The sequence below is a fragment of the Notolepis coatsorum genome, assembly GCF_963971535.1.
Source record: "Notolepis coatsorum genome assembly, chromosome: 12".
NCBI classification, from domain to species: Eukaryota; Metazoa; Chordata; class Actinopteri; order Aulopiformes; family Paralepididae; genus Notolepis; species Notolepis coatsorum.
In genome coordinates this window covers 19,413,752-19,440,037 of record NC_140176.1, presented here as the reverse complement: position 1 = coordinate 19,440,037, position 26,286 = coordinate 19,413,752, and the positions used below count along the sequence as shown (strand labels likewise).

General features: G+C 43.4%; 1 protein-coding gene across 1 annotated transcript in view; it reads right to left on the bottom strand.

The window, feature by feature from the left end:
• Positions 1 to 24,685, bottom strand: part of LOC311237680 (ankyrin repeat and SAM domain-containing protein 6-like) — a 33,186-nt gene extending 8,501 nt beyond the window's left edge. Inside the window, exons 1-15 of the mRNA XM_084325649.1 lie at positions 24,238 to 24,685; positions 22,894 to 23,112; positions 22,254 to 22,488; positions 21,588 to 21,738; positions 19,743 to 19,787; positions 17,758 to 17,962; positions 15,972 to 16,078; positions 13,185 to 13,339; positions 12,206 to 12,431; positions 10,777 to 10,826; positions 9,686 to 9,883; positions 8,343 to 8,505; positions 7,809 to 8,008; positions 3,558 to 3,750; positions 2,767 to 2,834 (exon numbers count right to left, since the gene is read on the bottom strand). Coding sequence (XP_084181775.1) covers positions 2,767 to 2,834; positions 3,558 to 3,750; positions 7,809 to 8,008; positions 8,343 to 8,505; positions 9,686 to 9,883; positions 10,777 to 10,826; positions 12,206 to 12,431; positions 13,185 to 13,339; positions 15,972 to 16,078; positions 17,758 to 17,962; positions 19,743 to 19,787; positions 21,588 to 21,738; positions 22,254 to 22,488; positions 22,894 to 23,112; positions 24,238 to 24,605 — 2,583 coding nt within the window. The 5' untranslated portion in view covers positions 24,606 to 24,685. The remainder of the gene's footprint in view (positions 1 to 2,766; positions 2,835 to 3,557; positions 3,751 to 7,808; positions 8,009 to 8,342; positions 8,506 to 9,685; positions 9,884 to 10,776; positions 10,827 to 12,205; positions 12,432 to 13,184; positions 13,340 to 15,971; positions 16,079 to 17,757; positions 17,963 to 19,742; positions 19,788 to 21,587; positions 21,739 to 22,253; positions 22,489 to 22,893; positions 23,113 to 24,237) is intronic.
• Positions 24,686 to 26,286: the final 1,601 nt, after the last annotated feature.

Sequence of the window (26,286 nt, the reverse complement as noted above, 5' to 3'; positions counted from 1 at the left end):
AGGAGAGGGAGAGAGAGATATAGAGGTTAAGAGAGAGTGAGAGAGGGCCACACTAGGGCTATGACTAAAGCCTGAAAAACCCACCTTTGGGGTTTTACCATTACCTGTCTAACTGATCATTTAGTCCAGGTCCTATAACGGAATAGGAGTTTGAAATTCAAGGCATCATTGTTGATAAGAAATAGCAGCCAATAAAAATGCCATGTGAGTGACCCAGAACTCTGTTAAGTGAGAGCATTGTGGTCGAGCGAAGAGGAGTCACCAGGAACTTATTATTCACACAGGACTTTATATTAGTTACTTGGGGACCGTCTGGAATTGAGAATTACTCCCCGATCTCTTTTACAAAGGCACATTTCCACAGGATATTATTTTACTAAGGTGTCTTGATATTGAACTTGACTTCACATGCTCCTGGATTTGACCCATTATGATTTTGAATCTGAATATGTTAAAAATAACCTCAGAATAATTACTGTAATAATAAGTGCACTGCCTCAAGGAAATAATACATTGACTGGCTCCTGCAAAAGCCAGATTTGGGCCCAAAATATTACTGGGGTGTGCATTCATATTGGATTAATCAGGGGACCTGTCTTCACCAAAATACACTCAAATCTACACCAAAATACAAATGACATGGCAGATTCACATGGGATTATGTTCTCAGCTGGTCATTAAAATCCCAATAGGCTACTTGACATGGGACAGCGAGCTCATCAAATAGCGAGCTCATCAAATCTTTATCTAACCTGTCTCTTTCTTGGCTAGATGTCTATGCAGGTGATTGGTAGTAGGTGGTTTAATGGCCTTAGTGCACTGAACACCGGCCCTCTCTCCAATTGGGTTAGGGTTATGCTCTGCTGTTGGCCTGATCTGCATGCACACATAAATCTTGTGAACCCACTAACCCAGTGTCCAAATCCACACCAATGGAAAAGTAACTCAATGATACCTTCCACAAGAGTCAATGACACAATGGTTCATGAGTTATGCAAGGAGTGTGTGGCTAAAGTATAGGGGGCAAGGCTAACTCACACCAATGAAAAAGGAACTCTCTGCAGATACCAATGACCCCTGCCACAAGAGTCTACCACAAACAGTTCATGAGTTATGAAAGGGGCCGTGGCAAAATGGTGTGTGTCTCTGTGTGTGTGTGTGTGTGTGTGTGTGTGTGTGTGTCTTTGCCCCAGGATCAAGGTTGTGTCACGTTATGTGAATCCGTGTAGAAGTGATGTGCCTTTTTGTTATAAATGGTAAATGGCTGGATTTATATAGCGCTTTTATCCAAAGCGCTTTACAATTTGTTCCTCACATTTTACCCATTCACTCGCACATTCATGTCAAATTTCATGTTACGGTTTCACCTCCACACCCCCCTCAATCAGCTTAATCCTCTGTGTCTGTCTCACACACCCTGCACTTCGACGCTCGCTCTATGGGCATGCAATCGGCACAGGTGAAAGAAATCACGCTGATGGATGGCGGCTCCACACCTGTTCCTATTCATCACTTTACACTACAAGAAGCCTGGGTCTCTGTTCATCAGTAACAGATCTTCCCTAAGAATGGCCTGGCAAGTATCCTCTATATTACTTCTCGTAATGCTGTTTTTTTTATGTGTTGAATTCTCTTGCTGTTGTATTTCCCTGTATACAACCCTCCCGTGATTTTTGACGTTCCCTTTCTATCATGTTTTTTTTTTCATTGTAATTTTTCCCATGTGCTGTATTTTTTTTCCCTGGAGACTTATTTTAGTTTTTCTCCGTCATCCACAGCCAGTGATGTACCTGAACGTGTTCAATGAACGATCGTTCTTGAACTCGTTCATATTTTGGGCGAACGTGAACAGACTGTACTTCCGCTAGATGAACGTAATTGTGAACGTGTTAATTCTCTGCACTCTATCACAGTATAACTTTGTTCAAAGATTTCGGTGTGTGCGTGTTGCGTGTGGAGAGACTCGTTACCCGTGTTACTCGTTGCCCACCTGTTACCGAGTTCTAACATTTCAGCCTCCTGGGGCGAAGACTGTGGCTGCTTGACCATGACAATTGAACACTGACATTTACTTGCTTTTAATTTTTTATGAATGCTTTCTGAAATTAGAGCTGTGCTTTAACAGTCTTTTTAGAGCATTTTTGACCAATCGTAGAGCTTCTGAATGAAATAATTCTTCTTCTTCTTTTGTATTTCCGAGATCTTCACTAGATTTGTGTCTGCTACTCGCCAGGGCTGTCTTAAATACTTCGAAGCTTCGTTCGATGGGCATGGGATTCGAATGGGAAAATTTATATAAAAAATTTAATATTATTTTTTTTGCAAAATCAACTCTGCCTCTCTTTGTTAACTACAACAAGCAACAATACTGTTTGTTATTTAAGATGAGGTCGGACTCGGCACTGACAGATTTGTGTTCATTATGCTGCTTTTATAAAGCCTCAAATGACGGCTTACAATATTTCATGAAAGCAAAGTGTTTCGTTTGTCTAAGATTTAAAAAGGTTTCAACTTTACAGCACTGACAAAGTTGAACAAAGTGCTGTACAAGTCCCACAACATAAAAAAAATTTATAATAAATAAAACAATTAAAATTAAAAGAGATCTTTTTTAGCTTCGAATTAAAATCGAATCGAAGGTCAGCCCTACTCAGTCCTGTCTTTTCCATGTCACTGCCTCTCCCTACCGCCCGCCATGTGCCTTGTGTTATCGGGAGCGATTACATGCGGTACGTCCGTCTCAGACGAGAGGAATACACACAGTACCTCCTGTTCTTCAAATATTGGCTGGTACTTCTCCAGCGACAGCTTCTTCAGGATACTGGACAGCTCGTCTGAGGAGAGAAAAACACAATAGAGCGCGTCAGTCAGCACGTAGGGAACATCAACCTACATCTATGGTGGCATTCAGCGAACGCAAAGCTGAGCCTAGTCGTTCCGTGTCACGTGAAAGGTTACGTAAGTAACATCTTAACTTGTATAGTACATTTCCCTACAGTTAAAGGAACACGCCGACATTATGGGAAATTCACTTACTGTCTTCCCCAGAGTCACACAAGAAGATGGCCTCCAATTTCCTCTCTGTGCGGTGCAGTAGAAAGCAGCGAGATCAATCAGTACAATGCTATCCGGCTGCAAGCTAGCCTAGCTTAGCACAAATGAATGGAAGCCGATATGAACACTAGCCTAGCTGTTGGCCAAAAACACCTCTCCCAGGGTTTTAAGCTAGGCTAGTGGTCCGTATCCGCTTCCATTAATTTGTGTTAAGCTAGGTTAGCTTGCAGCCGGATAGCTTTCTACTGAACCGCACAGAGAGCAGATTTGTATCTATCTCTTCTTGTCTGACTCTGTAGAAGATGGTAACCATAATTCCCATAATGTCGGCATGTTCCTTTTAAGAGTTGGAATATGTGATGTCATTATGATGTCACATATTCCAGGTAGTATGAAATACAGCCGAGTACAAATGATTTAGTCTTGATAGTTTTGGAATAGTACGTCGTGTGAGATCATGGACATGATAAATGCGTGGAGTGTTCCTTTACGGACCGTCTCACCTTCGTCAGTGATGGTGCCGCTGCTGGAGCCCCCACTGCTCTTGGAGCGAGGGTGTGAGGAGGCTGAGGACAGGGAGTCCCCCGGCCCGGCAGGGGGCTTGGGCGTGGGCGAGGGGGACGGGGTGAGCGTGGGCGAGGTGCTCTTGGACGTGGAGGAGTTCCCCGACTGCGGCCTCTTCTTCAGGTCCCTCTTCTGCCGAGACATGAGGTTAACATTGTCGTGACACATTCATCGCGCCGTGACCAGACGGCTACATGGCACATTCACAGCTTTCATTCATTAAGGTTTTTATGAATAAATATATCAACAGAACCTTTAGAAAGGTGTGGAATAAAAGTATTGCTTTCCCCCCCCAAAAAAAGATTGATTCATGAATTTATCATTTTAAAGATTTTGGCAGGTCTAGAATTAATGTTGGGTGACATTTAGTAGCTGAATGTTATCTATAGCACTTTTAAGTTTTATATTAGGTTTGTTTTCATGTAATCTATTAATACAATAGCGCCAATCTAAGTATCGTGGTGTGTGCTGAAATATTGTTTGTTTACCCTGTACCACCCAGGAGAGTACCCTGCTGTGGACAGGGTATTGTCTATTTTTAGCTTTCATTAGGGTGTTGGAGTACAATCTGTCAAATTATATATACTAGTCATTTTCACAATAAAGGTTCCCCCTGGCAATTGACATTTTCCACTAGTAAAACATGCCTTGCAGTTTGGTATTCAAATTTGTGTCATGATTTATGTTGTATTGCTTCTGTAGTGGTCACTGTATTTTTATTGGATTCTATTATATGTTGTACCACTGTATTGCACATTGTCGCGGGCAAGACCAGCCGCATTTCATTGTATACCTGTATGCCGTGACAATTAAAACTCTTGACTTGACTTGACTTGACTTATGCTGATTACAGGGTTGAGGAATCGGCATGGATGATTTGACAGTTGAGTTAGGGGTGGGCAATATGACGATATTAAATAAATATCGGGTACAATTCATTAACGATACACTTTTTAAACATATCGTGGACATCGTGATGTTTTGCACAAAGCCTCACGTCAGTTTCTAAGCTGCCGCGGCTGAGATGAGACTTAGTTTAGCGCAGCACTTTCCTCTCTCCCTCACACAGACACACACACTCGCCCAATTTACGTCACGTACACACGCCCAGAGAGGTGGTAACTAAGTTAGCCGCTAACCCTGGAAACGCTCACAGGGGAGTGATCCACGACACCAATTCCATTAGTGGGGAAAGGGGGTGGGGGGGGGGGGTATATTGACGAGGCTTGACAACAGAGGTTTATATAATCATCATATTGGCGTGACTGTATCCATCAAAGGGTTAAATCAAGCGTTTTTAAGTGCTTTAGAGGAAATATCAAAACATTGCAATATATATCGTGTATCGTGATATCGCCCAGCCCTAAGTTGAGTAATGGATTCCATAATCCATAATTGTGCTATTGACATGACATGCCAGCCCACTAGAGTTCACCACTAGTAGGAAAACTGCCTATTTCCAGACAAATATTATCAGTAAAAATGTGCCACTATTCCTAACCCAAATAAACAAACAAATACACTAGTGTTAATTGCAGTATAGGTAATCCATATAGTGAAGTATCTAAAATAGAAATGTTTCAGAATTCATACATGTTATTCCTATGGTCTAGTCCAAACATATTAGTGAAAACAAACAACCCTCTGCTTCACAAAAAAACAGAGTGTTATATATAAATGCAGCGTTAAAACTCAAATGTGTGATGTAATCAAGTATAAAGCCTGGAGCTGCTCCATAGACAATGAATTGGGAAAGATGTTAATATAGATGACACTGAGAGCACCCAGGGGAATATTTACTTCATAGGTACATACCACTAGTATAGAATAAAACTCATTTGATATATAAAAAAATTAAATTTTATGTGGGTCCACAAAATCAGTATCTCATTCATTGTCTATGGAGCAGCTCCAGACTTTATACCTGATGACAACACAAGTTTGAGTCTTTCTTCTCTGGTTTCTGGCTTTGAGTGAGAGACAGTAGCTCATGTTCACAGATATTGATTGAACTTTCCTAGGCCAAAGTGATGTTCCCCTTTAAAGCCGCCATAATTATTTTCTGACCCGTAGAGGGCAAGAAGGAGCCAGTGTTTACACAGCACTGGTTCTCTTTCTCCCAAAACGAAAGCCTTATCTTTTTTCGCCAAAGTGATCATTATGTACAAAGTACATAACATTGGCACAATCTTGTTTCACAGATTCACTGTGACAAAAATAATCGTTTTCATGAATAGATTTCAACTACAATACATACATCTTTCTCTTGGGCATTTCTTCATATTTATTTTTTTTTATCCACTTTTTCTCCTTTTTTCTGTGTTTTTCTCCCATCCCAATTTCCTCTCGTGCCAATTCTCCCTCCCCTGTCCTGATCGTTGCTCGCATGTGCCCCCCACTGGCCGGTCGTAGGGAGGGTTGAAGAATCTATCGCATGTCCCCTCCGATACATGCGTAGTCAGCCAGCCACTTCTTTTCACCTGCCAGCGCGGACTTTCATTGGCGAGGTGTAACGTGTGGGAGGCTCACACTACCCTCGCCATCTCCTGTCCTTGCTGTGCAGGCGCCCTGACCGACCTGTAGGAGTCGCTGTTTACAACGATCAGATTACCACCCACCGGCTTCCCTCCCGCTGACTCTGCCAATCGAGCCAGTATGACGGCCGGCCAAACCGGAGGCAACGCTGACGGCCGGATTTGATACCAGTGTCTCTCGCATTGGTGACGAGTGCAATATCCGCTGCGCCACCCAGCCGCCGCATTTCTTCATTGTTAAACAAGGTAGGTATGTAGTTCACCTACAAACATAATACTGTTCTGACAGCACAGTGTAATTATGAGATTAGCTGAAAAAATATTGTAGATTTATAAACTAGGCAAAGCTGTCAACAGGGTTGATTGAGTACATGACTCAATGAGACCTTCTGAGAGCAGGTTTTGAATTGCTGAAAAATGCTGTCAGAAAATAATTATCATAGCTTTAACAGTTGGAAGCAATTCTTGGAAATGGGAGCAGGAGTTAAACCAGAGGACACAGAAACGGAATCCTCCTTGCCCTGAGCTCACTTTCAATTATTAATCTACAGCACCGGGTAATAATTGGTTATTTTGGGCCACTTTTAATTATTACCTTATTCCAACACCAGAGGAGGAAGCTTAGTTATGTGACTCTCTTAAACAAGGGCACAAAGGGGGAACAAAAAACAACAACAACTGTTGGATCCAACTTCAATCCCAACCCTGACCCTTCAAATCAGTTGCAAAACAGCACCAGATGGGATAGTGAAACCTCAGCCTACAGGAATTTCCCCCAAACTGTGCAGGAAGCTAGTTTTTTTTATTTAATACCCTTTGCGTCATCCTCGTGTCCTATGCCTGATATGATTACCAAATACGTTGAGTCTTTCTCAGTTTCAACCATTTTATGAAAAAAAATAAACTCATTATATTCTGTCAAACACGACCGGATCCTTCCGAGGAGACAGAAGAGACATTTGAGAAGACGAGTTCACGTCGTCTGAAACATCTGAAAACCTTTAACCGACAATAACGTCTCTTTTGTCTTCAAACCCAATTATCTAAAGATGGTAAGTTGGGAGTGTTGTATACATCATTCATAGCTAAAGACAGTAGAGGTCAAGTACTCTCGAGTGACGTATCAAAAAATCTAAATGATTCAGATTGGCTTTACTCCAGCAAATTAGAGCTGCAACAAATAACCAACTAATCGTCAACTAAACGATTATAAGAATAGTTTGCAACTATATTTCAAATCCATAAATTGGGTCTACAGTATGTTAAGAAGCACCCCCATGGCCTGTTGGTGAAGCCATGCAATGTACTGTATAGCAAAGCCTGTCAACACTTAGTTTGTGTTTTATGTTTTTCTATATTATCATTTAAACCGTTCAGCTCCTTTCAAACTGAAGACTTTATTTATGTTTTGAGAAGAACTGTATAAAACACTTTATAAAAACCTTATATTTTTTGCACTCTTTATCAGATTAATCGAAGTAATACTCGACAGATTAAACTATTATTATATTATGTGTGTGTTGCCGCCCCAGTGCAAATAAACGTGGCTGTCCAGAAAACATCAAAATGGGCCTTATTATTATGGTTTGTCGTCTCGAGGAGTTGACATTATTATCAGGATGAAGACGGGGAGGAAACATAGCACATGTACTGTACCCGTCTGCAGTGGACGTCAGAGGCCACCAGGCTGGGGGTGGAGTGGATGTCTGGGAGGCTGGGGACCGAGGCAGGGAGCTGGGCCGTGGCCTGGGGCTGGCTGGGTGGGTTTTCCGGACCGTGGACCTTGGGATCCATGAGGCCCGCTGCCCTCTTCCTCTGAGCTGCGATCTGGGACAGGACGCTGTCTGCGCTGCCCCCTGGAGGAGAGAGAGGGACAATACTGCTATGGGGTATACTGTATGGCATACCGTGGTGTAACATTCAACTAATAGGACCAAGAATGAAGAAGGAGAGAGAGAGAGAGAGGATGGGATTTCCACACCCGAGTATCTTCCTGTGTATGTGTGTGTATGTGTATTTTTGCATTGTCTATCTGCTTATCTGTGGTGCATGTGTGTGTTTGACCTGATGAAGAGCCCTTAGCCTTGAAAAGTTGTCCAGTAAGCGAGTGTTGGAAAAGAGGAGTGTGTAAGTTCTTTCTTCTTGTTCTTCTTCATGTGTGTGTGTGTGTGTGTGTGTATAGGTGTGTACCTGAGCGGTTGTGCGAGTCACGGTTGACCCCCGCCACACCACTGGACCCCCCCGAGGAGTGGGGAGAGTGGTAGTGTCCAGAGTTGGACGGTGAGGAGGAGGACGGGCCCTTGGGGATGCTGGGAAACTTAATGGACCTGCTGACCACACGACTGATGGACGTCTGAGAGAGAGAGAGAGAGAGAGACACAGTGAGAAACACAGACAGACAGAGAGAGACAAAGAGAGAGACAAATGGATACAAACAGAGACAGAAAGACAGACAAACACAGACACAGAGAGAAAGAGGAAAACAGAGAGAGACAACCAGAAACAGACAGAGAGAGAGAGAGAGAGAGAGATGGGCCTGGTCTACAAGATACACTACACGACCAAGGTACCCATGTACATGGCAAAATACTTCCCAAAGGTCAGTGAATACCACGATCACAACACCAGAGGGAGCTCCACAAATCATGTTAAACCCAGATTCGGCTCAAATAAGGGACTAAACACGTTTCGCAATTATGCCACATCAATGTGGAACGCCCTACCCAAAGCTGTAAAGGAATGTGGATCACTACCCACTTTCAAAACCTCTCTCAAGAGACACCTACGGGAGACTGCAATTCAACACTGGCCCCTGTAAATATCCTAACCCAACCCCCTCCAATGTACAGTCATTTACCTAGTATGGTTTTGTCAATAGTCCAATGTACAATTTTGTTTGTTTGTACAGAGTCTCCTCCCCCCCCCTCAATGTACAGTTTTGCTTGCTTATACAGTGTGCCCCCCCCCCCCCCCCCCCAACCACCTCCAATGTAAATTACCCAGTATGGTTGTCAATATCCCAGTGTACCCAACCCCCCCCACCCAACCTCCTCCAATGTACAGTTTCTACGTCAAATGTATATACTCCCTTTTCTTGACTCCTTCTGTATCACAAACAGTACTGTATTTGCAAATCTGGTATGTCATAAATGTATAGATGTAGCAGTACTGACTATCTGTATGTCATGTATGTCATATATGTCCTGATGAATTGAAAATGGGGGACCCTGGTGGAAACAAGACGAAAGTCTTTCTCTGGTCTGCATCCCCTTAACAATTGTGTGTATTGAGCTGTACTGTATTGTACCCATTCTGCAATCTGTTAATAAAGTTTTCAATCAATCAATCAATCAGATAATAAAACAGATTGAGAACAACTAATGCATTTACATGACAAGAGCTACAGTATGACAACTGCTGAAAGCTCTCTCTCTCTGTGTCTCTATACCCCCTTTTACACACTTCATTCCTCTCTCTCTCTCTCTCTCTCTCTCTCTCTCTCTACCCCACTCACACACACACCACAGACTCACGATATCCGAGTTGCCGCTGCTGTGGAGCTTCCTCTGTGGGGGCATGGGCAGGCGGGGTGGCGCTTCGCTCTTGCCCTCCTTGAGTAGACGGGAACGGTCCGAGTTCCACGGCTCGAAGTTGGACGGAGGGAGGAAGGGAGGGATCACCGCCTTTAGCTTGTCGCTAGGCAGCCGGGTCAGGGGCGCGCCGTTCCTCAACTGGGGGGAGGGAGGGGTACAGTTAAGAATGATTGGAACATACCATCATCTCTACAGGTGTATCGATCTCAATGGACCTGTCTCAAACCCCGCCCTCTTTTCTTGATCCTCCAATCACAACTGTCGCTTACCTCGGACAAACTTGGTTTGTCCGAGGTAAGCGACAGTTGTGATTGGAGGATCAAGAAAAGAGGGCGGGGTTTGAGACAGGTCTATTCAGAATATGAAATGTAAAAAGAAAATGTATGTACAGTGTTCAATACAGTGTATGGAAATGTAGAACTGTGTCAACAATTCTCCCGTTGTTCTCTTCCCGAGGTTTCTCATTTCTCGATTCTGATTGGAGAGGGGGTGTTGATTAATTCCAGATAGGTCTATACTGCACAGCATGGAGCCTCATCACAGACGCGTCAAACTTAAAGGAACACGCCAACATTTGGGGAAATTAGCTTATCGTCTTCTCCAGAGAGAGACAAGGAGATAGATACCAGTGTCCTCTCTGTGCGTTCAGTAGAAAAAGCTATCTGGCTCCATGTTAGCCTAGCTTAGCACAATGAATGGAAGCGGACATGGTCGGTTAGCCTAGGCATTGTCCAACTAACACCTCTCCCTAAGGCTAACCGGCCATGTCCGCTTCCATTCATTGTGCTAAGCTAGGCTAACATGGAGCCCAGATAGCTTTTTCTACTGAACGCACAGAGAGGAAACTGGTATCGGAAAGCACAAAGCTCTTCTATTGCCCCACTGTATAGATTTCTATATCTTTATCTCGTTATACCGAGATCTCTTCTGACAAATCTAACAGATCTGTCACATACACAGATATTCACAATCAAAAAAAAAAAGCTTTTTAAATAGTAATGTACAGTGGAAACTGTTCCAAACACTCTCACCATAGTGGTTATTAGAAAGTCGTCCTTTTCCGTGGCAACCCTGCTGAGACCTTGACGAGACACAAAAGATACAATATCACCGTTACAACACTCCCTCATCCACGTCACAGAATAACACACAAGTTCCCAAATGAATACATTCACTGGATAGTATACCTACTGTAGGTGGCAATTAACATTCTTTCAAGTCTCAGGGTTTAACACAAGGATGCCAAGTGAATCCCATATAATGAGGCTAGTGGCTGGACACTCCCATGTCTTTTTGGCTCGACAGACGTGGGTATTTTGAACAATGGAAGGTTCATGGTTGCTTTAAAGGAAATGGAAGTAGCGCGGTCTCCAGCGACTATAATTGTTTCTGTTTTCCGAGGTTTAAGGCTCATATTTTGTGGGATTTCCTGACCGCTGCCTTTTACAGCAACAGAAAGGAAGATCTTGTTGCCGGCCATGTCTATTGGTGTCTCTGCTCTCCCTGCTCTGCTGGTGCCTTGTGTCTTGTTCTGTGTTTCAGAAGACTGGCTGTCCAGCAGGATGGGGAGGGGTGTCGTTAGTTACCGCTGATGATGACCCACCACTGGGCTCATTGTGGCTGCAGCTCGAGATATTCAATTACCACTTTGGCTTCCCACGATCACAAAAACGAGAGAATCGAAATAAAACAATTATTGTGCCGCATGCCTTGTTGCTCTCATTTTGTCTTGTGAATGCAGCACGCCCCTTCCTTCACATAGGCGTTTCTCCACTTATTTTGAAACCGCTTTGGTAACTTGTAGAAGATGACAGAAAGGCAGCCAGAAAGGTAAAACAAACGAGTCGTCATATGATGTTCTCAAATCAATGAGTAATCGTGTTCAATAATCGTGATTTCAATATAAATCGAAATAATCATGATTATGATTTTTTTTACATAATGGAGCATCCCTACTGTAACCCTGGTCATATTACGGTAGTTTTGTTTGTCTTTTGCTTTGCACCGTACAACAGCCCTACACCACTACACATGCATTCACTGGCATACACTACTGACACCACTGTCTTTACACATCCCATTTATATTTGATATTATTTGTTAAATTTACAATAAATGTCCTTTTGTTATTCCTTTGAACCAGTGTGTGTCGTGACTTTGAGCCAGGTCATAACAATAGCCCACAAGGTACCATTGTTCGTTTTCTCTACAATATACTGTACTTTTAGCATATTTCAAGTATACTTCTCAACTACAGTACTACTATGCTTACGTGGGTTGGGTTCATTTCACTCTCAGTTAAATTTATTCAGGAAGTGGATCACCTTTCAAATTAGAATATTGAAAAACATTTGGCATAAGGAAGGATTGTACCGGATATTCAATCATTAGCAAGTCGACAATGACAATATCAACAATAATCTTTAATGGATTGAATTGAAAGCGGGCCCTGCTGCTCACCACTATCTTTGCTCTTGACTGCCCAGGCGTTGCTGACGTCACTCCCGCCCGGGGCAGGAGGCGGGGCCAGCGACCCGTTGGCCCTGTTAGCCGACTTCATGGTGGCGTCCAGTGAGGCCTCCATGTCGTCGGGGAATGGAGCCAGGCGATTGGACGAAAGGCCGTGCCTCAGGGTGTGAGTCAATTTCAGCCGGCGGAACCGATTGGACATTCTGTTCCACCAGGACTGATGTTGGAGGAAGCAAATAGGTTAGGAAACTAAATGGGTTGATAAAAACTAGAATGCCATCCATTCAGGAGACAACGCATCTAAGGACACCCTACCTACCAGTCAGGAGACAAAGCATCTCAGGACACTAGGGGTGGAAATCGCCAGAGACCTCACGATACGATACTATCGCGATACTTGCGTCACGATACGATAGTATCGCGATACTAAATAAATATATCGCGATACGCTGAGTATTGCGAGACATTTTATTGTAATTTTTTTATCACATTTAATTGATTAAATTTTTTCAACAGCAAGGTAAAACTTTGTCAACATGTTTTATCTAATAAAATAAAGTTCAGTCTGTTCATCTCACTTCAATCATTTTTATTGCAGAACATGGTATTTTCTCAAGCAGACAGTAAACACTGTAATCTGTGTTGCATGTACCTGACAAACTGAACTGTTTGTATTACAGTCATATTCCAACTTAACTGAATGCACATGTGTGTGTGTGTGTGTGTGTGTGGACTACTGTACTATTACAGGTATTGAAATGAACAATACAACTTCCTTATACAAAAGAAAATATATATATTTTTTAATGAATAATTAAATATCGATACTTGGCGTCCCTGTATCGATACAGTATCGCCACGCAAAGTATCGCGATACTACTACGTATCGATTTTTCCCCCACCCCTACAGGACACCCTACCATTCACTACTTATATTCCTTCTATTCAGTTCAGTTCAGTTGAGGTTTACCTTGAGGCCGCCCTTGTCGTCTGGAGGAACGGGCACGTTGTTGAGGGAGTGTCGACTCTTGGAGCGCGTCATGATGGAGGGTCTGCCACGGTGCTTCCCACGCTCTTTATCCACCTGCATACACACTGAGGCTAGCAGACGCACCAGCTCAGTGTCTGGTGGGACACACACACACACACACACACACACACACACACACACACACACACACACACACACACACACACACACACACACACACACACACACACACACACACACACACACACACACACACACACACACACACACACACACACACACACACACACACACACACACAAATAGTTAGTTGGTGAGGGAGTGAGGACAGAAGGAAAGAAAGAAAGAAAGAAAGAAAGAAAGAAAGAAAGAAAGAAAGAAAGAAAGAAAGAAAGAAAGAAAGAAAGAAAGAAAGAAAGAAAGAAGAGAAGAAAGAAAGAAAGAAAGAAAGAAAGAAAGAAAGAAAGAAAGAAAGAAAGAAAGAAAGAGAAAGAAAGAAAGAAAGAAAGAAAGAAAGAAAGAAAGGAGGAAGCAATGATGGAAGTGAGAGAGAAAGAAAGAAGGGAGGAAGCAGGAAGGGAGGGAGGTGGGAGGGAGGAAAGAAGGAAAGAAGGGAATGAAGATAAAAGGAAAGATGGAAGGGAGGGAGAGAGGGCAGAAGGAGGGAAGGAAGGAACAGTATTATGAATCAGAGGCATGAGAGACTATATACAGTACCATACAGGCAGTATAAGGGACAGACAGTATAGTATTTATCGTATTGGTCAGAATATAAGACAGCCCTGATTATAAGACCACTCCTCTTTTTCAAGACACATTTTTTGGAAATGTTCTTTTTGAAGACCAAATATTTGGGAAAAAAACATTATTTTATTCGAAAAAATTTAAGTAATCTTTTATTAAAAAACACATTGAATCAAATAATAGTCTATTGTTTTTAACATATTTTGGGCTTGCCATCTTTTTTTTTTTTTTTTATATATTTTTCCCCCTCCTTTTTCCTCCGATTTTCTCCCATCCCAATGTTAGTCGTTATGCCAATTCCCAATCCCCTTCCTGGTCGCTGCGCACTTACCCCCCACAGTCGGTCTGGGAGAGTGGAGGCTATCACGTGCTTCCTCCGACACACGTCTAGCCAATCAACCGCTTCTTTTCACCTGGCAGCGCGGACTCTCACTGAGAGGGTGTAACGTGTGGAAGGATCACACTACCACCCTTCGATCCTATCCGCGCTGAGCAGACGCCCCGACCGAACTGTAGGAGTCGCTGTTTACAACGACCCGGACCCACCCGACAGCTTTCCCAACCTCTAATACTGCCAATTGTATTAGTGTGAACGGCCAGCCAAGCTGGTGACAACGCCGGGAGCTGGATTCGAACAGGCGAATCCAGCTTCTCTGGCGTTGGTGACGAACGCAATCTCCGCTACGCCACCTGACCGCCCCCGAGGCTTGCCATCTTCTAACATTACACTCTGTAACATCATATTTCTTGGCTGCTCGACAGTTGTTTGATGACTCTGCTTCGTTGATCACCATGATCTTAAATCGTAAGTCCTCCTCTGTTGTTATTGTTGTTATTGTATTGTTATTTTGTTCGAGCTGTTGTGAATTATGTGTTGACATTTAACACATTGGGCGCCAGCCATTAGCCTGGTCCTTGTGGCTAACATGCCAGGTTTCCATAGCATATTTTCACTGTGCGTCACTATGTTTGGAGAGCTATATCTATATTCTATATTATAGCTATGGAGACAATACTATGGTCATTTGACAGTGACTTTCTTCCATCGAACATGCAAAAAAGAGTTTTTTCATACATACATTCACACGTTATCCCGTGGTGAATATATGTATAGTTTAGGAGTGATCCGGGATCATTCCTGAAAAGCTGATAGGGTGCTACGTGTATTCCACTATAAGCGTTGGCGTTTCTTGTCTGGACACACTACTATTTCCAAATCAAATGTATATAATAGGTATTATGTTTCATCATGAATGCATAAAGGGGGGGGGGGGGGCGTTCTTTTATGCTTTGATGGCCAGTAACGGCATTCGTGTTGAACACTACACACGCTGATCAGCTGGATCGATATGAAAACATTGTTGGATCAAGCTGAAATTGATGTCAGATAGTCTTTACCTTTGATCGGGGTTATTCCAAAAAGAATATTCTAATTGTCTGATCGCGATTTTCAGTATTGGTGTCCATCTGGTCCCGGACATAATTTGTCACAACTTATGGATATAGTGTGCCAGATGCATTTCGAAGTGGTCGAATCAAGCGATTTACTCGGCTCCGTCTAACGTTAGCGCCCGGAGGGATTTAAGTGTAACACAGGGTGAGATATAAGGTTTCAAAGGGTGGGCAACACTGCGATCTAGCAGAATGCGATGTATGTATGTGGATGTATAATGAATACAAATATTGAATAAAAGAAAAAACTACCAAATAACGAGTTTACTCGTTGTTGGCGTTCAACGCATGGCACCCAATAACGAGTAAACTTGTTGTTGGCGGGGAATGAGTTAAAGGTCTAGACCCCAAAAATAAGACAAGCCCCTTTTTCAAAAAAGATTCTAGGAAAGAAAATCGTATAAGTCTTATATTCAGCACAAAATGGTACTATATAGATAGACAGTATAAGGGACAGGCAGTATAGTATACTATATAGGCAGGATATACTATATAGACAGTATAAGGGACAGTATAGTATACTATATAGGCAGGATATACTATATAGACAGTATAAGGGACAAACAGTACCCGGGTCATTGAGCAGCATCACCAAGTCGAAGGCTGTGTATCCGTTCTTAGCTCGAAGGTTGACATCTGCTCCCTGGTTCAACAAGTACTTCACCACGTCCTTATTACTAATGGGAGGGAGGGAGGGTGGGAGGGAGGGAGGGAGGGTGGGAGGGAGGGAGGGAGGGAGGGAGGGAGGGAGGGAGGGAGGGAGAGCGAGAGAGCGAGAGAGCGAGAGAGCGAGAGAGAGAGAGAGAGAGAGAGAGAGAGAGAGAGAGAGAGAGAGAGAGAGAGAGAGAGACATCCATCTTTGACTGATTTGGACAATATTTTAATGCCAAATTGGATAAGAAATGCTGGGTATCACGGTTAAGGGCAGGCAAACACAAACACACACACGGGTGATTACCAGTGATGCAGTCGTAATATGGGAACTGCCCAAACGCCACGTGCACGCGCGCTCCCGCGCACGCGCATACATGTTCCCTCGGTTGCGCACAGAACAGATGATTATTTATGCATAACAATGTTTTAAATGTAATTGTAGTTACAATTTCTTTAATTGAATTAACTTAAACTAGAAAAGTAAATACAAACTAAATTAACAATGTAACTTAGAGTTAGTTTACAGAAGGACAGTTGTCTCATCCTTCCAGTCGGGCACCAACCCCCCACCAATTGGTAGCCTACAGGGCTTGTATTTTGGTTTGGCACTTCTCGTTGTTATGCTATCGGTATCCTATTATTATGCAAAGTCTAGGTGATAAGTGCCGGCCGGGTACTTATCGCACGGCGCGACGAGTCCAGTGACAATTGTGAACGCATTTTTGTGTGCGCGCATGCACATCATTGCGCGCACTTCTGCCTCAGTGACCTACCTAAACGGCGTTTAACCGCGTTTGTGCACGACTGCATGCCTGGTGATTACAAATACCCCTTTGTGCTTTCCATGTAACAACCCATCATCTACACTCATTGCACACACATCCACACACTCACCTTAACACTCACTTTAGACACTTTAACACTACATTATATTTATCTATTATTAAAGAGATTTGCACTACATTCATACCTCATTTGAAATTGCACCTTACCTCAAAGTTTTCTACCTCATTTTCTGCATTGTACCTCACTGTTTACAAATGTTTTTTTTATCCACTTTTTCTCCCATTTTTCTATATTTTCTCCCATCCCAATTTCGTATCATCCAATTCAACCCTCCCCTGTCACAAACGCTGTTTATTGCCTCCCACAAGCCGGCTGCAATGTGGACTAAGTCATACATAGCACAAGTCCCCTCCGGTACTTGAGGTAACAGCAGTCGCATCTTTTCACCTGCGCAGCTCGATCTCTCAGTGGCGAGGAGTAACGCGTGGGAGGCTCACGCTGCCCCCGACACTTCCTGATTCTACTGCGCAGGCGCACCAACCGACCTGTAGGAGTCGCTGTCCACAACGCCCGATCCCCACCCATCAGTTTCCCACCCCCTAATACGGCCAATGTGTATTAGTATGAACGACCAGCTTGCCCACTATGCCACGTAGCCGCCACTGTTTACAAATGTTTACTACTTTAGATTGTATATTGCACTGTATATTGTATATATGTATATTGTATATTCCTCTTTACTTACTTTTATTTTTGTCTTTACTTACTTTTTACTTACTTTCTTACTTACTTTTTTTACTGTATGAAGCACACTCAGGGGCTCCTACATAACCAAGCATTTCACTGTAAAGTACCTGTATTTTATTGTGATATTTAATAAACAAACTTGAAACTTGTAATGACAGCTCATGCTCACCCGTGGTAGGTGGCCTGCATGAGTGCAGTCCAGCCATGGACGCCGTCTTGCTTGTCGATGTCAGCGTTCTTCTCCACCATCATCTGCACCACTTCCAATTGGCCGCTCACTGCCGACATCATCAGAGGTGACGCTCCCTCCTGATTGGATGAATTTACCTGGGCCGGGTCCTCCTCCAGGATCTCCTTAACGAGCTGGGAGTTACCTAGTTAATATGAATACACAAATATACAGACAATGAGAAATAAAGTACTTTCTTTGTCTTTTTCTTTCTTTCTAAGAGAGAGTTTGTTGTTCATGCATTTTTTGTGATTATCACCTGATTTGTTAGTATTATTATGATTACGACGACTCCTTCATTGTTAGTTACCTCACTGACGACAATGAGGATGAGTATAGAGCCCTGATGGAAAGCTTTGTGGGGTGGAGCGACAGCAACCATCTCCAACTCAACATCAGCAAGACCAAGGAGCTGATGGTGGACTTCCGGAGAGGCAAGAAGAGACCCCCCACGACTCCCATCACCATCCGAGGGGATGAGGTGGAGATGGTGGAGACATATTAGTTCCTTGGAGTACACCTAAATAATAAATTAGACTGGTCCGACAACAGAGAGGCCTTCTACAGGAAGGGACAGAGCAGGCTGTTCTTCCTGAGGAGACTCAGGTCATTCAATGTGTGCAATTGACTGCTGCAGTCGTTTTACCAGTCTGTAGTAGCCAGCATCCTCTTCTATGTTGTGGTATGCTGGGGGGGCTACATCAACTCAAGGGACACCAACAAACTGAACAAGCTGGTGAGGAAGGGTAGCTCCGTGGTGGGAGGCGAGCTGGTCAGACTAGAGCCTCAGAGGTGGTGGCAGAGAGGGGGATGAGAAGGAAGCTGGCCGCTATACTGGATAATCCCTCCCACCCTCTCTATGAGGAGCTAGTCAAGATGAGAAGCACGTTCAGCCACAGACTCATACGGTACCCCCCGACACACCACTAACCGCCCCAGCCAGTCATTTGTACCAGTGGCCATCAGGCTCCACAACAGTGAGCAGGGACCGCTGCCAGCAGCCGGAGACCTAACGGCAGCAGAACTTGAGAACAACGAGGCATCGTGAGCATTACACACGGCAAATTACTAAATAAATAAGAACTAAACCCAACCGCAATAAGAACTAAACCTGCATTAACCATGCAGCATCCTGATGCAGATAATATGGAGATGCGCGCTGGCCACCTGCGCTAAGCACACACACACACACACACACACACACACACACACACACACACACACACACACACACACACACACACACACACACACACACACAAACACACACACACTGTATATGTGCGTAATGAATCGTTCCAGCAACAGTAGACTTCTATTATTCCAATGCCTTGTTTTATTAGGAGAATCAGGGGGCTGCACATATCATATTGAATCTAATCTAATCAAAGGGTTCTAATCTAACCCATAAGGGTTAACACGAACCAGATGCACTGGTTAGCCTCTCCTTATAAGGAGCTGGCAGGGTGTTTCTTTATGCAAATGAAGGTGTACGAATGAGTGATGTTCTTCAGTCATGGGAACACAGCTGTGATGATTTTGGCCATTTATGAAGACCGTTTCACGCGTTCAGGAATCCGGAGGAGGACTTTTTACAAAGATAGTTATGAACATGTTCGAGAATTAGGTCCATTGTTTACACTGCATATTTTTAACTTTTCTACTGTACTATCATTTTTATTGCCTGTCTTTCTACTATTACTATGCCCATACCTGTCCCTCCCCTTCTCCCCTCCTCCCTGCTGCTATGATGCCTGCATTTCCCCAAGGGGATCAATAAAGGAATATCTTATCTTATTGCATGCATTCGTTTTTTTGTGGTTTAACAAACATAATTTTTTTTAATTATATTCTCTCTCTCTCACACACCATACCATACACCTTTCTTCAAACAAAACATTGATATTGTGTTGAACTCAACTCACCCAACTTGAGTGCGCTGAACACATCTGGCCTCCTCTTCTCATCATCTGAACAGAGAGAAGACAGAGAGAAGATAGACTTCTGAGGGGTTCAAACAACAGGCCCACTTCAACAGGTCGCTCACCAACATGGACCAACATGGGTTGTACACACGTCATGCATTTATTGTCTTTTTAAATTAAAATGAAGTGAAAAACAACAACATGACCTGGCTGAAAGTCGATTATCTTGTTTTCATAATCGTTGGAAGCCAAAATAAACATCAATTATATGTTAATTCTATGTCTATTCTATGTCCATTTTATGTCTATTTTACTGCTGTGAAGCACTTTGGACTGCAAGTCTTGTATCTATCCAAATCTATTGTATGTATCCAATATGTACGTATGTATTTATTTATCCAATCTATACATAGTTAAGCATGGAAAGAATTATTACATTTTACAGAGAAGAATGATTTTTATTTCCCCTTGTCGAGCTATAGAACTTGATTAACAAATTGTTTCATTGTTTCAATAGAGAAAAGCTTCTATACCAAAGATTATAAACACAATGTATTTGCATGTCTTTTCGCCCACCCCCCAAAATCACCTTGCAACCCCTGGGGGGGGGGGGGGGGGGGGGTCATGACCGCTGGCATTATACTATCTTGAATGTTCCGCAGGATGTGGTTTTGTTTTGTCTATTATTTAATTTTATTGTGCCAAATAATAATCTAAACTTCACGAGAAAGGGCTTCACAGTGACAGGTGCACTAGCCACACTTTGTGTGAGAAGCACACAGACATCAAAGGGCTCAGGTGCGTGAAGGTGTTGATCTGTGACAGTGTCCTTGAGGAGAGACTAAAGGTGTAGTATTGGCTTCACTCTCATCCTAATGTTAATTGCAGTAGACCCAGTTGTGTCACATACACACAGGCACAACCCCCAAACTCGGCCCACCACAAACACACACACACACTGATGCTGTGAGACTACTGAACAGTTCAACCCATCTTTTAATCAGTGAATCAAATTAGTTTGATTGAATTCAATCAGTTTTATTGAATTAGACTAGGTTTTTATTGAATTAATTCGTTTTCTACTGAATAATTTTTATTTTATTTTATTGAATGATTCGTTTTTACTGGATTTTTATTTAATCAGCTTGTATGTCTATCATGATGAGGTTAGGGTGTAAGGATGCGACCTCACAACGATTAATTTCTATTACGATTATTCAGGCAACGATTCAATGCATCATGAAATCTCTTCATTTGACCACGATTTGATTCGATTCTATTCATTTTCGATAAATTTTCTATCAGTTAATTCCCCCCAAAATGTTGAATACACAAATGTGGCTGGGGGAACTGATTCACTCAGCATGAATGGACTATAGGTCAATAAAAACAATACACACACAAAAAAACATTTTCAAATCGATGCAGTTGAATCATCACATTAGAATTGATGCATTTCGATTAATCGATGCATCACCCCTATGAGGTTCAGTATTTATTCTAGTTATTTAGTATTTTATGGCCATAACCGAGACCTGAGTACTGTATCTCGTGCTGAAAAATTACAATAAACATGACTTTGACTTTCTTTAAATTTTTTATTTTAATTTAACTTTTGACACTCACATTACTATACTTTATTTATTACAGTTGACCCTTCCATTCCAACCGAAACCCAACGGTAAGCTCTCTGACCCCTAATATAGCCTCTTTTCAAAGTCAATAGTCCAAAACTCCCTCGCTTCATCCACACATTTCTCACGTCTTACGTCTTACTTGGATTGGTCCTCACAAGTATAGCTCAAGTACATAAGAGTCTACACCTCACACACGCTTGAGTTCTACCTGTCTGTGGTCGTACGGTGGTGATGGAGTCGAGGTAAGCCTTGATGTCTCTTTGTTTGAGGTGCAGAGCCAGCTCAAAGGCCGTCTTGGACAGAACGTTGACCTGGTCAGGCTGTGCCCCCCGCTCCACCAGCTGTTGGGCCACGCCCACCTTCAAAACACACACACACCACTTTACTGCTTGCTACCCTTTGTCAAAAGCAGAACAACAATAAAACTCAAGAGATTCTATTATGTCATGGTTTAGTTCTATGAGGAGCCATATACCACCCACATGTCCATCCATGTATTGATCCACCAACGCATCCATCAATTGCTTAAAGGGGCACTTCACCAAAAGATGTGGTCACTTCACCAAAAAAACATTAAATTATGTTGATGGAAAAATAGGGGCCGTGTCTTATAGGGACTGTTGCCTTATCATCTCATTGGGTTGTAATTAGTAAAAAAAAAAACACAAGGATTCAATGTCCCCGATGACATCACTGGTGGCCATATTCAAACAAATTTACTGCAAAACAGTTTCAAGTTTTTGGATGCGTGTGAGATTATATGCAAGATAAATCAGTGTTGTTTTTGGTAAAGTGCCCATTTAACTCAATCATGTATCCATCCATCCTCCCACTCATCCATTCATCGATCCTTCCATCCTCCCACCCATCACACCTTCCCACTGAGCGTGGCCAGCATCAGGGCTCCCCAGCCGGTGGTCTTCTGGGAGAAGTTGACGTCGGAGCCCCATTCCAGCAGCAGGCGGACAGCAGCCTCGTGGCCGTGCTGGCAGGCCACCAGAAGCGCAGTGATGTCCATGAACTCTCTGCCTCCTCCTCCTCCTCCTCCTCCTCCACAGCCCCCCAGGCCTCCACTCACACAGCCCTCACCACTGCCAAAACCACCCCCACTATGGAACAACAGGAATACAAATCAGGATTCCTATACATGTTTAGATACAAAGCACCTCGAGCGGCAATGTCACTCACTCACTCACTCACTCACTCACTCACTCACTCACTCACTCACTCACTCACTCACTCACTCACTCACTCACTCACTCACTCACTCACTCACTCACTCACTCACTCACTAGCCGTGGCTCACAGGCCAATGCCCTTTGTGTAAGACATCGGTTCTCAAACTTTTTCACGTCAAGGACCCCAAAATGTATATGTAACATGTCAGGGACCCCCATTTGATAAGATCTTGTCTCAGGGGCCCCCATCTGAGAAGATTATTGTTGTTAGATATATTTAGTCCAGAATCCCATGACTGTCTGTACCCTCGGGGCGCGGCATGCACGCTGCCTTACCTGCAGCTGTTGTTGTTGTTGCCATTAGAGACGCCCTCCGCGACAATCGCCAGGTGGTCGTAGTCGTCGACATAAGCCCCGCCCTCCAGGAGGAGCTTGACCACGTGGGTGTGTCCTCCTCGGGTCGCCATTGCCAGAACGCTGGCGCCCATACGGTTGCGGCCGTTGATCTCGGCACCGTTCTCCAAGAGGATGTGGGCCACGCTCAGGTGACCGAACCTGGGGAGGGGACAGGAGGGGAGCAGGGCTGGAACCGGTGGGGACAGTTCTGATACTGAATTTGATACCGCTTCTAAAATCATGTTTGTTTGATTTTAAAACAGGCCTCTTTGCACATTTCATTATGCAATGAAGTAAAGTAGGCCTACAGTATTTTCTGCACAACATTTATACATGTTTTTGGCCAGATCTGAAAAGACTCATACGATTACAATACCGTATAGCTTTATTTACCTTTTTTCGATGGCTTAAAATGTATATTATATTATAAATGTATATTATTGACACCAAACATTGATATAGTAGGCATTGTTTATAGGCCCAGCCAGGCAGCCTTAATGACCAAGGGATGGATATGTCTAATGTCTTCCAGAAGGTTTGGTTGGGATGAAGGATGCATGGCCTAGAGAGAGAAACTATAGTATACAGGGTATGAGGGTAACCTACAGTTTTGGCAAATAATAATAAGGAATTATTCAAACGTTTTTTTTTCCATAACTAAGTTATTTTTTCATTATACGTCTGATAATAAAGAGAGTTTGTTAGTCTAGTATAGTAATTCAAGTATGATCTGATGATGAGTAAAAAAGGGGTGGGATTAAATAAGTGTATACTTCTTCCCACTCCTTTTCAAATATGTAATGACAAATTATTGAGTTTGACTTTTTACATTTTTTGTATACACATTTATTATTTGAATGGCTTAAGGCAAAGGCTATATCTGTACTTGTTGTTTGTTTGTTGTTGTTGCATATTTGAAATCAACTTCAATCAAATATTTCATACATACTACTACTGCACTTTTGTAATGTGGCTACTATAACAGGTGTAATTATGTTACAGCTCCCGTGTGCAAGAACCCGGATCACCTCTGGGCAATTGTAGTTAATATATTCTATTCTATTCTAAAGAAGATGTATGTATGTGGGGGAAATGGGAGTAATTTCATGGTCAAATGTTAAGGCACATATAATGCTATAACGGAACGGAATAGAAGATAACAGAACTGTAGCATGATGAGCAATAACAGGCACAACCTGTTCGCATCATGGTACCGTTTGTGATTATAGAGTTATCAGAAACTTAGTTTTGTAAAGTTTAGTTCGAGCCCGGCGGCCGCCCCACCTAGCCGCCTGCATCAGCGGGGTCCAGCCGTAGTTGTTCCGGCTGTCCACCGAGGCCCCTTTCCTCAGCAAGAACCGCACCAGGTTCTCGTGGCCGCTGGCCGAGGCGAACTGCAGCGCGGTGTTGCCCTCCTCGTCGGTGCAGTCCACGGGCACCAGCGGAGACGCGTCCCGGTGGGCGGCGGCGGTGATGCTGTCCGCGGCGTTGTTGCATTCCGAGCCCGCCTCGGAGCAGCGCAGCCTGCTCTGCCGCCCGCCGGACTCCCTCGCCCCGCCGCCAGGCTCCAGGACCCCCCGGGCGGTCTCGTAGTCGCCCTCATCGCAGGCGCGGAAAAGCAAAAGCGAGTTCGCGGGGATGCCGAGATTCATCTCCTCATCAAAAACGTTATTATTATTCTATTTCCCAACTCCTGTTGTTGCTGCGATGCTGTTTCAAAACTTTTCCTCTCCTCCCCTCTTCTTCTTATTCCAGCGCCGGGCGGCCCGTGTTTGGGAATCATGATGATGACGCACGATAAGAGAAACCGAATCTCCCATTAAAAAAAACACTTACTTTCGTTGGCCAACCTACACCGGTGCTGCGCCGGTTCGTACAATCATCATTGTGTGTGTTGGGGTTCGAAGGTATAGGACGCCGACGTATGGGCTGCCGGTGTTGTCCCGTCCCGTTCCCCGTATCAACCTCTGGAATCCAATAGTATGCAACTGCAGAGCCGCAGAGCCAGCGGCGCTCTCGGGTCCGGCGGTCTGAGGACCGGCGGTCTGCTGGATCTGCGGCTCTGCAGCTGCATGCTTCTCCTGGAATCTGTCCCCATGTCTGCTCTGGGCATGCGCAACATGAGAATGTATATTGTATAGTTTTTTGCGAGAGGCCGCTTATTTCCCCTTATGATAAAACTCCTCCCCGCCATTGGTTGATAGTATGAAACATAATTGTACTCTCCCACACACACGTCCCACGGTTTCATTTGGTTTAAGAGTTAATTGAGTTTGACTTTGAGCCCATAAGTGATGTCATCCGGAGGAAACGTTTTTTTCCCATGAAAATGACGAAAACAACAGCTGGGAGTTGTCTGCAGTGGACGTGGATTTTAGGAATTAAAAACAAAGCACTGCAGCCCGGATATCTAATGAAGTCCATGGCAACAATATTCTAAAATAAATACATAAATAAATTCATAAATGTATAATAATTATAAATATAATTACATAAATCGGCTAGGCTTTAAGACTTTAAAATAATACTTTTTTTTTTTTAGTTACATATCAGCCCCCACGTACACCTCGGACCTCATACACCCCTATATAACTCCAGCCTGTCCCTGAGGTCTTCTGATCAGGGCGCAGTGGCGGCCGCTGGGTACTTCGCCACTAGGGGCGCTATACCAAATATTTTGTACAGTACAGTACTGTACCACGCAAGACTCATGGCAAGACGTGAGCGATTCGACTCACGCTCACGGCAATGAATCGGCTCTTATGAACGAGTCGCTCAGCTGTTACTACAACAACACACAACCAGTCAAATAAAGTATAGTCTAGACTCTAATTCACAACTTGAAACACAATATAAATAGAAAAGTTAGAAACAAAACTCGCCCGTCTCCAAACACAGGCAGATCTCTCCCTCTCTCCTTCTCTCTCTCACACACAGCGCGACGTGGAATCGATTCGTTACACAATCAGACCTATTATATACCAAGAATAACTTCAGTATGAGTACAGGGCTGTACACATATTTTGCATATTGTTAAACGAGCCAAGGCTAGCTATTAAACTATCGATATGAATCGAAAATCTGGGACCCTGATGTAAACAAGACAAACGTCTTTCTCTGGTCTGCATCCCCTTAACAATTGTGTGTATTGAGCCGTACTGTATTGTACCCATTCTGCAATCTGTTAATAAAGTTCTCATTCATTCATTCATTCAAACATAGACGATATTGAACAAGCCATAATCCACGTATTTTCAATCCGAGAGAGCTGCAGTAGTTAAATCAATGAGCCATCGACATAGTCAGTGTGGTAAGTAACGTTATTATTGCATC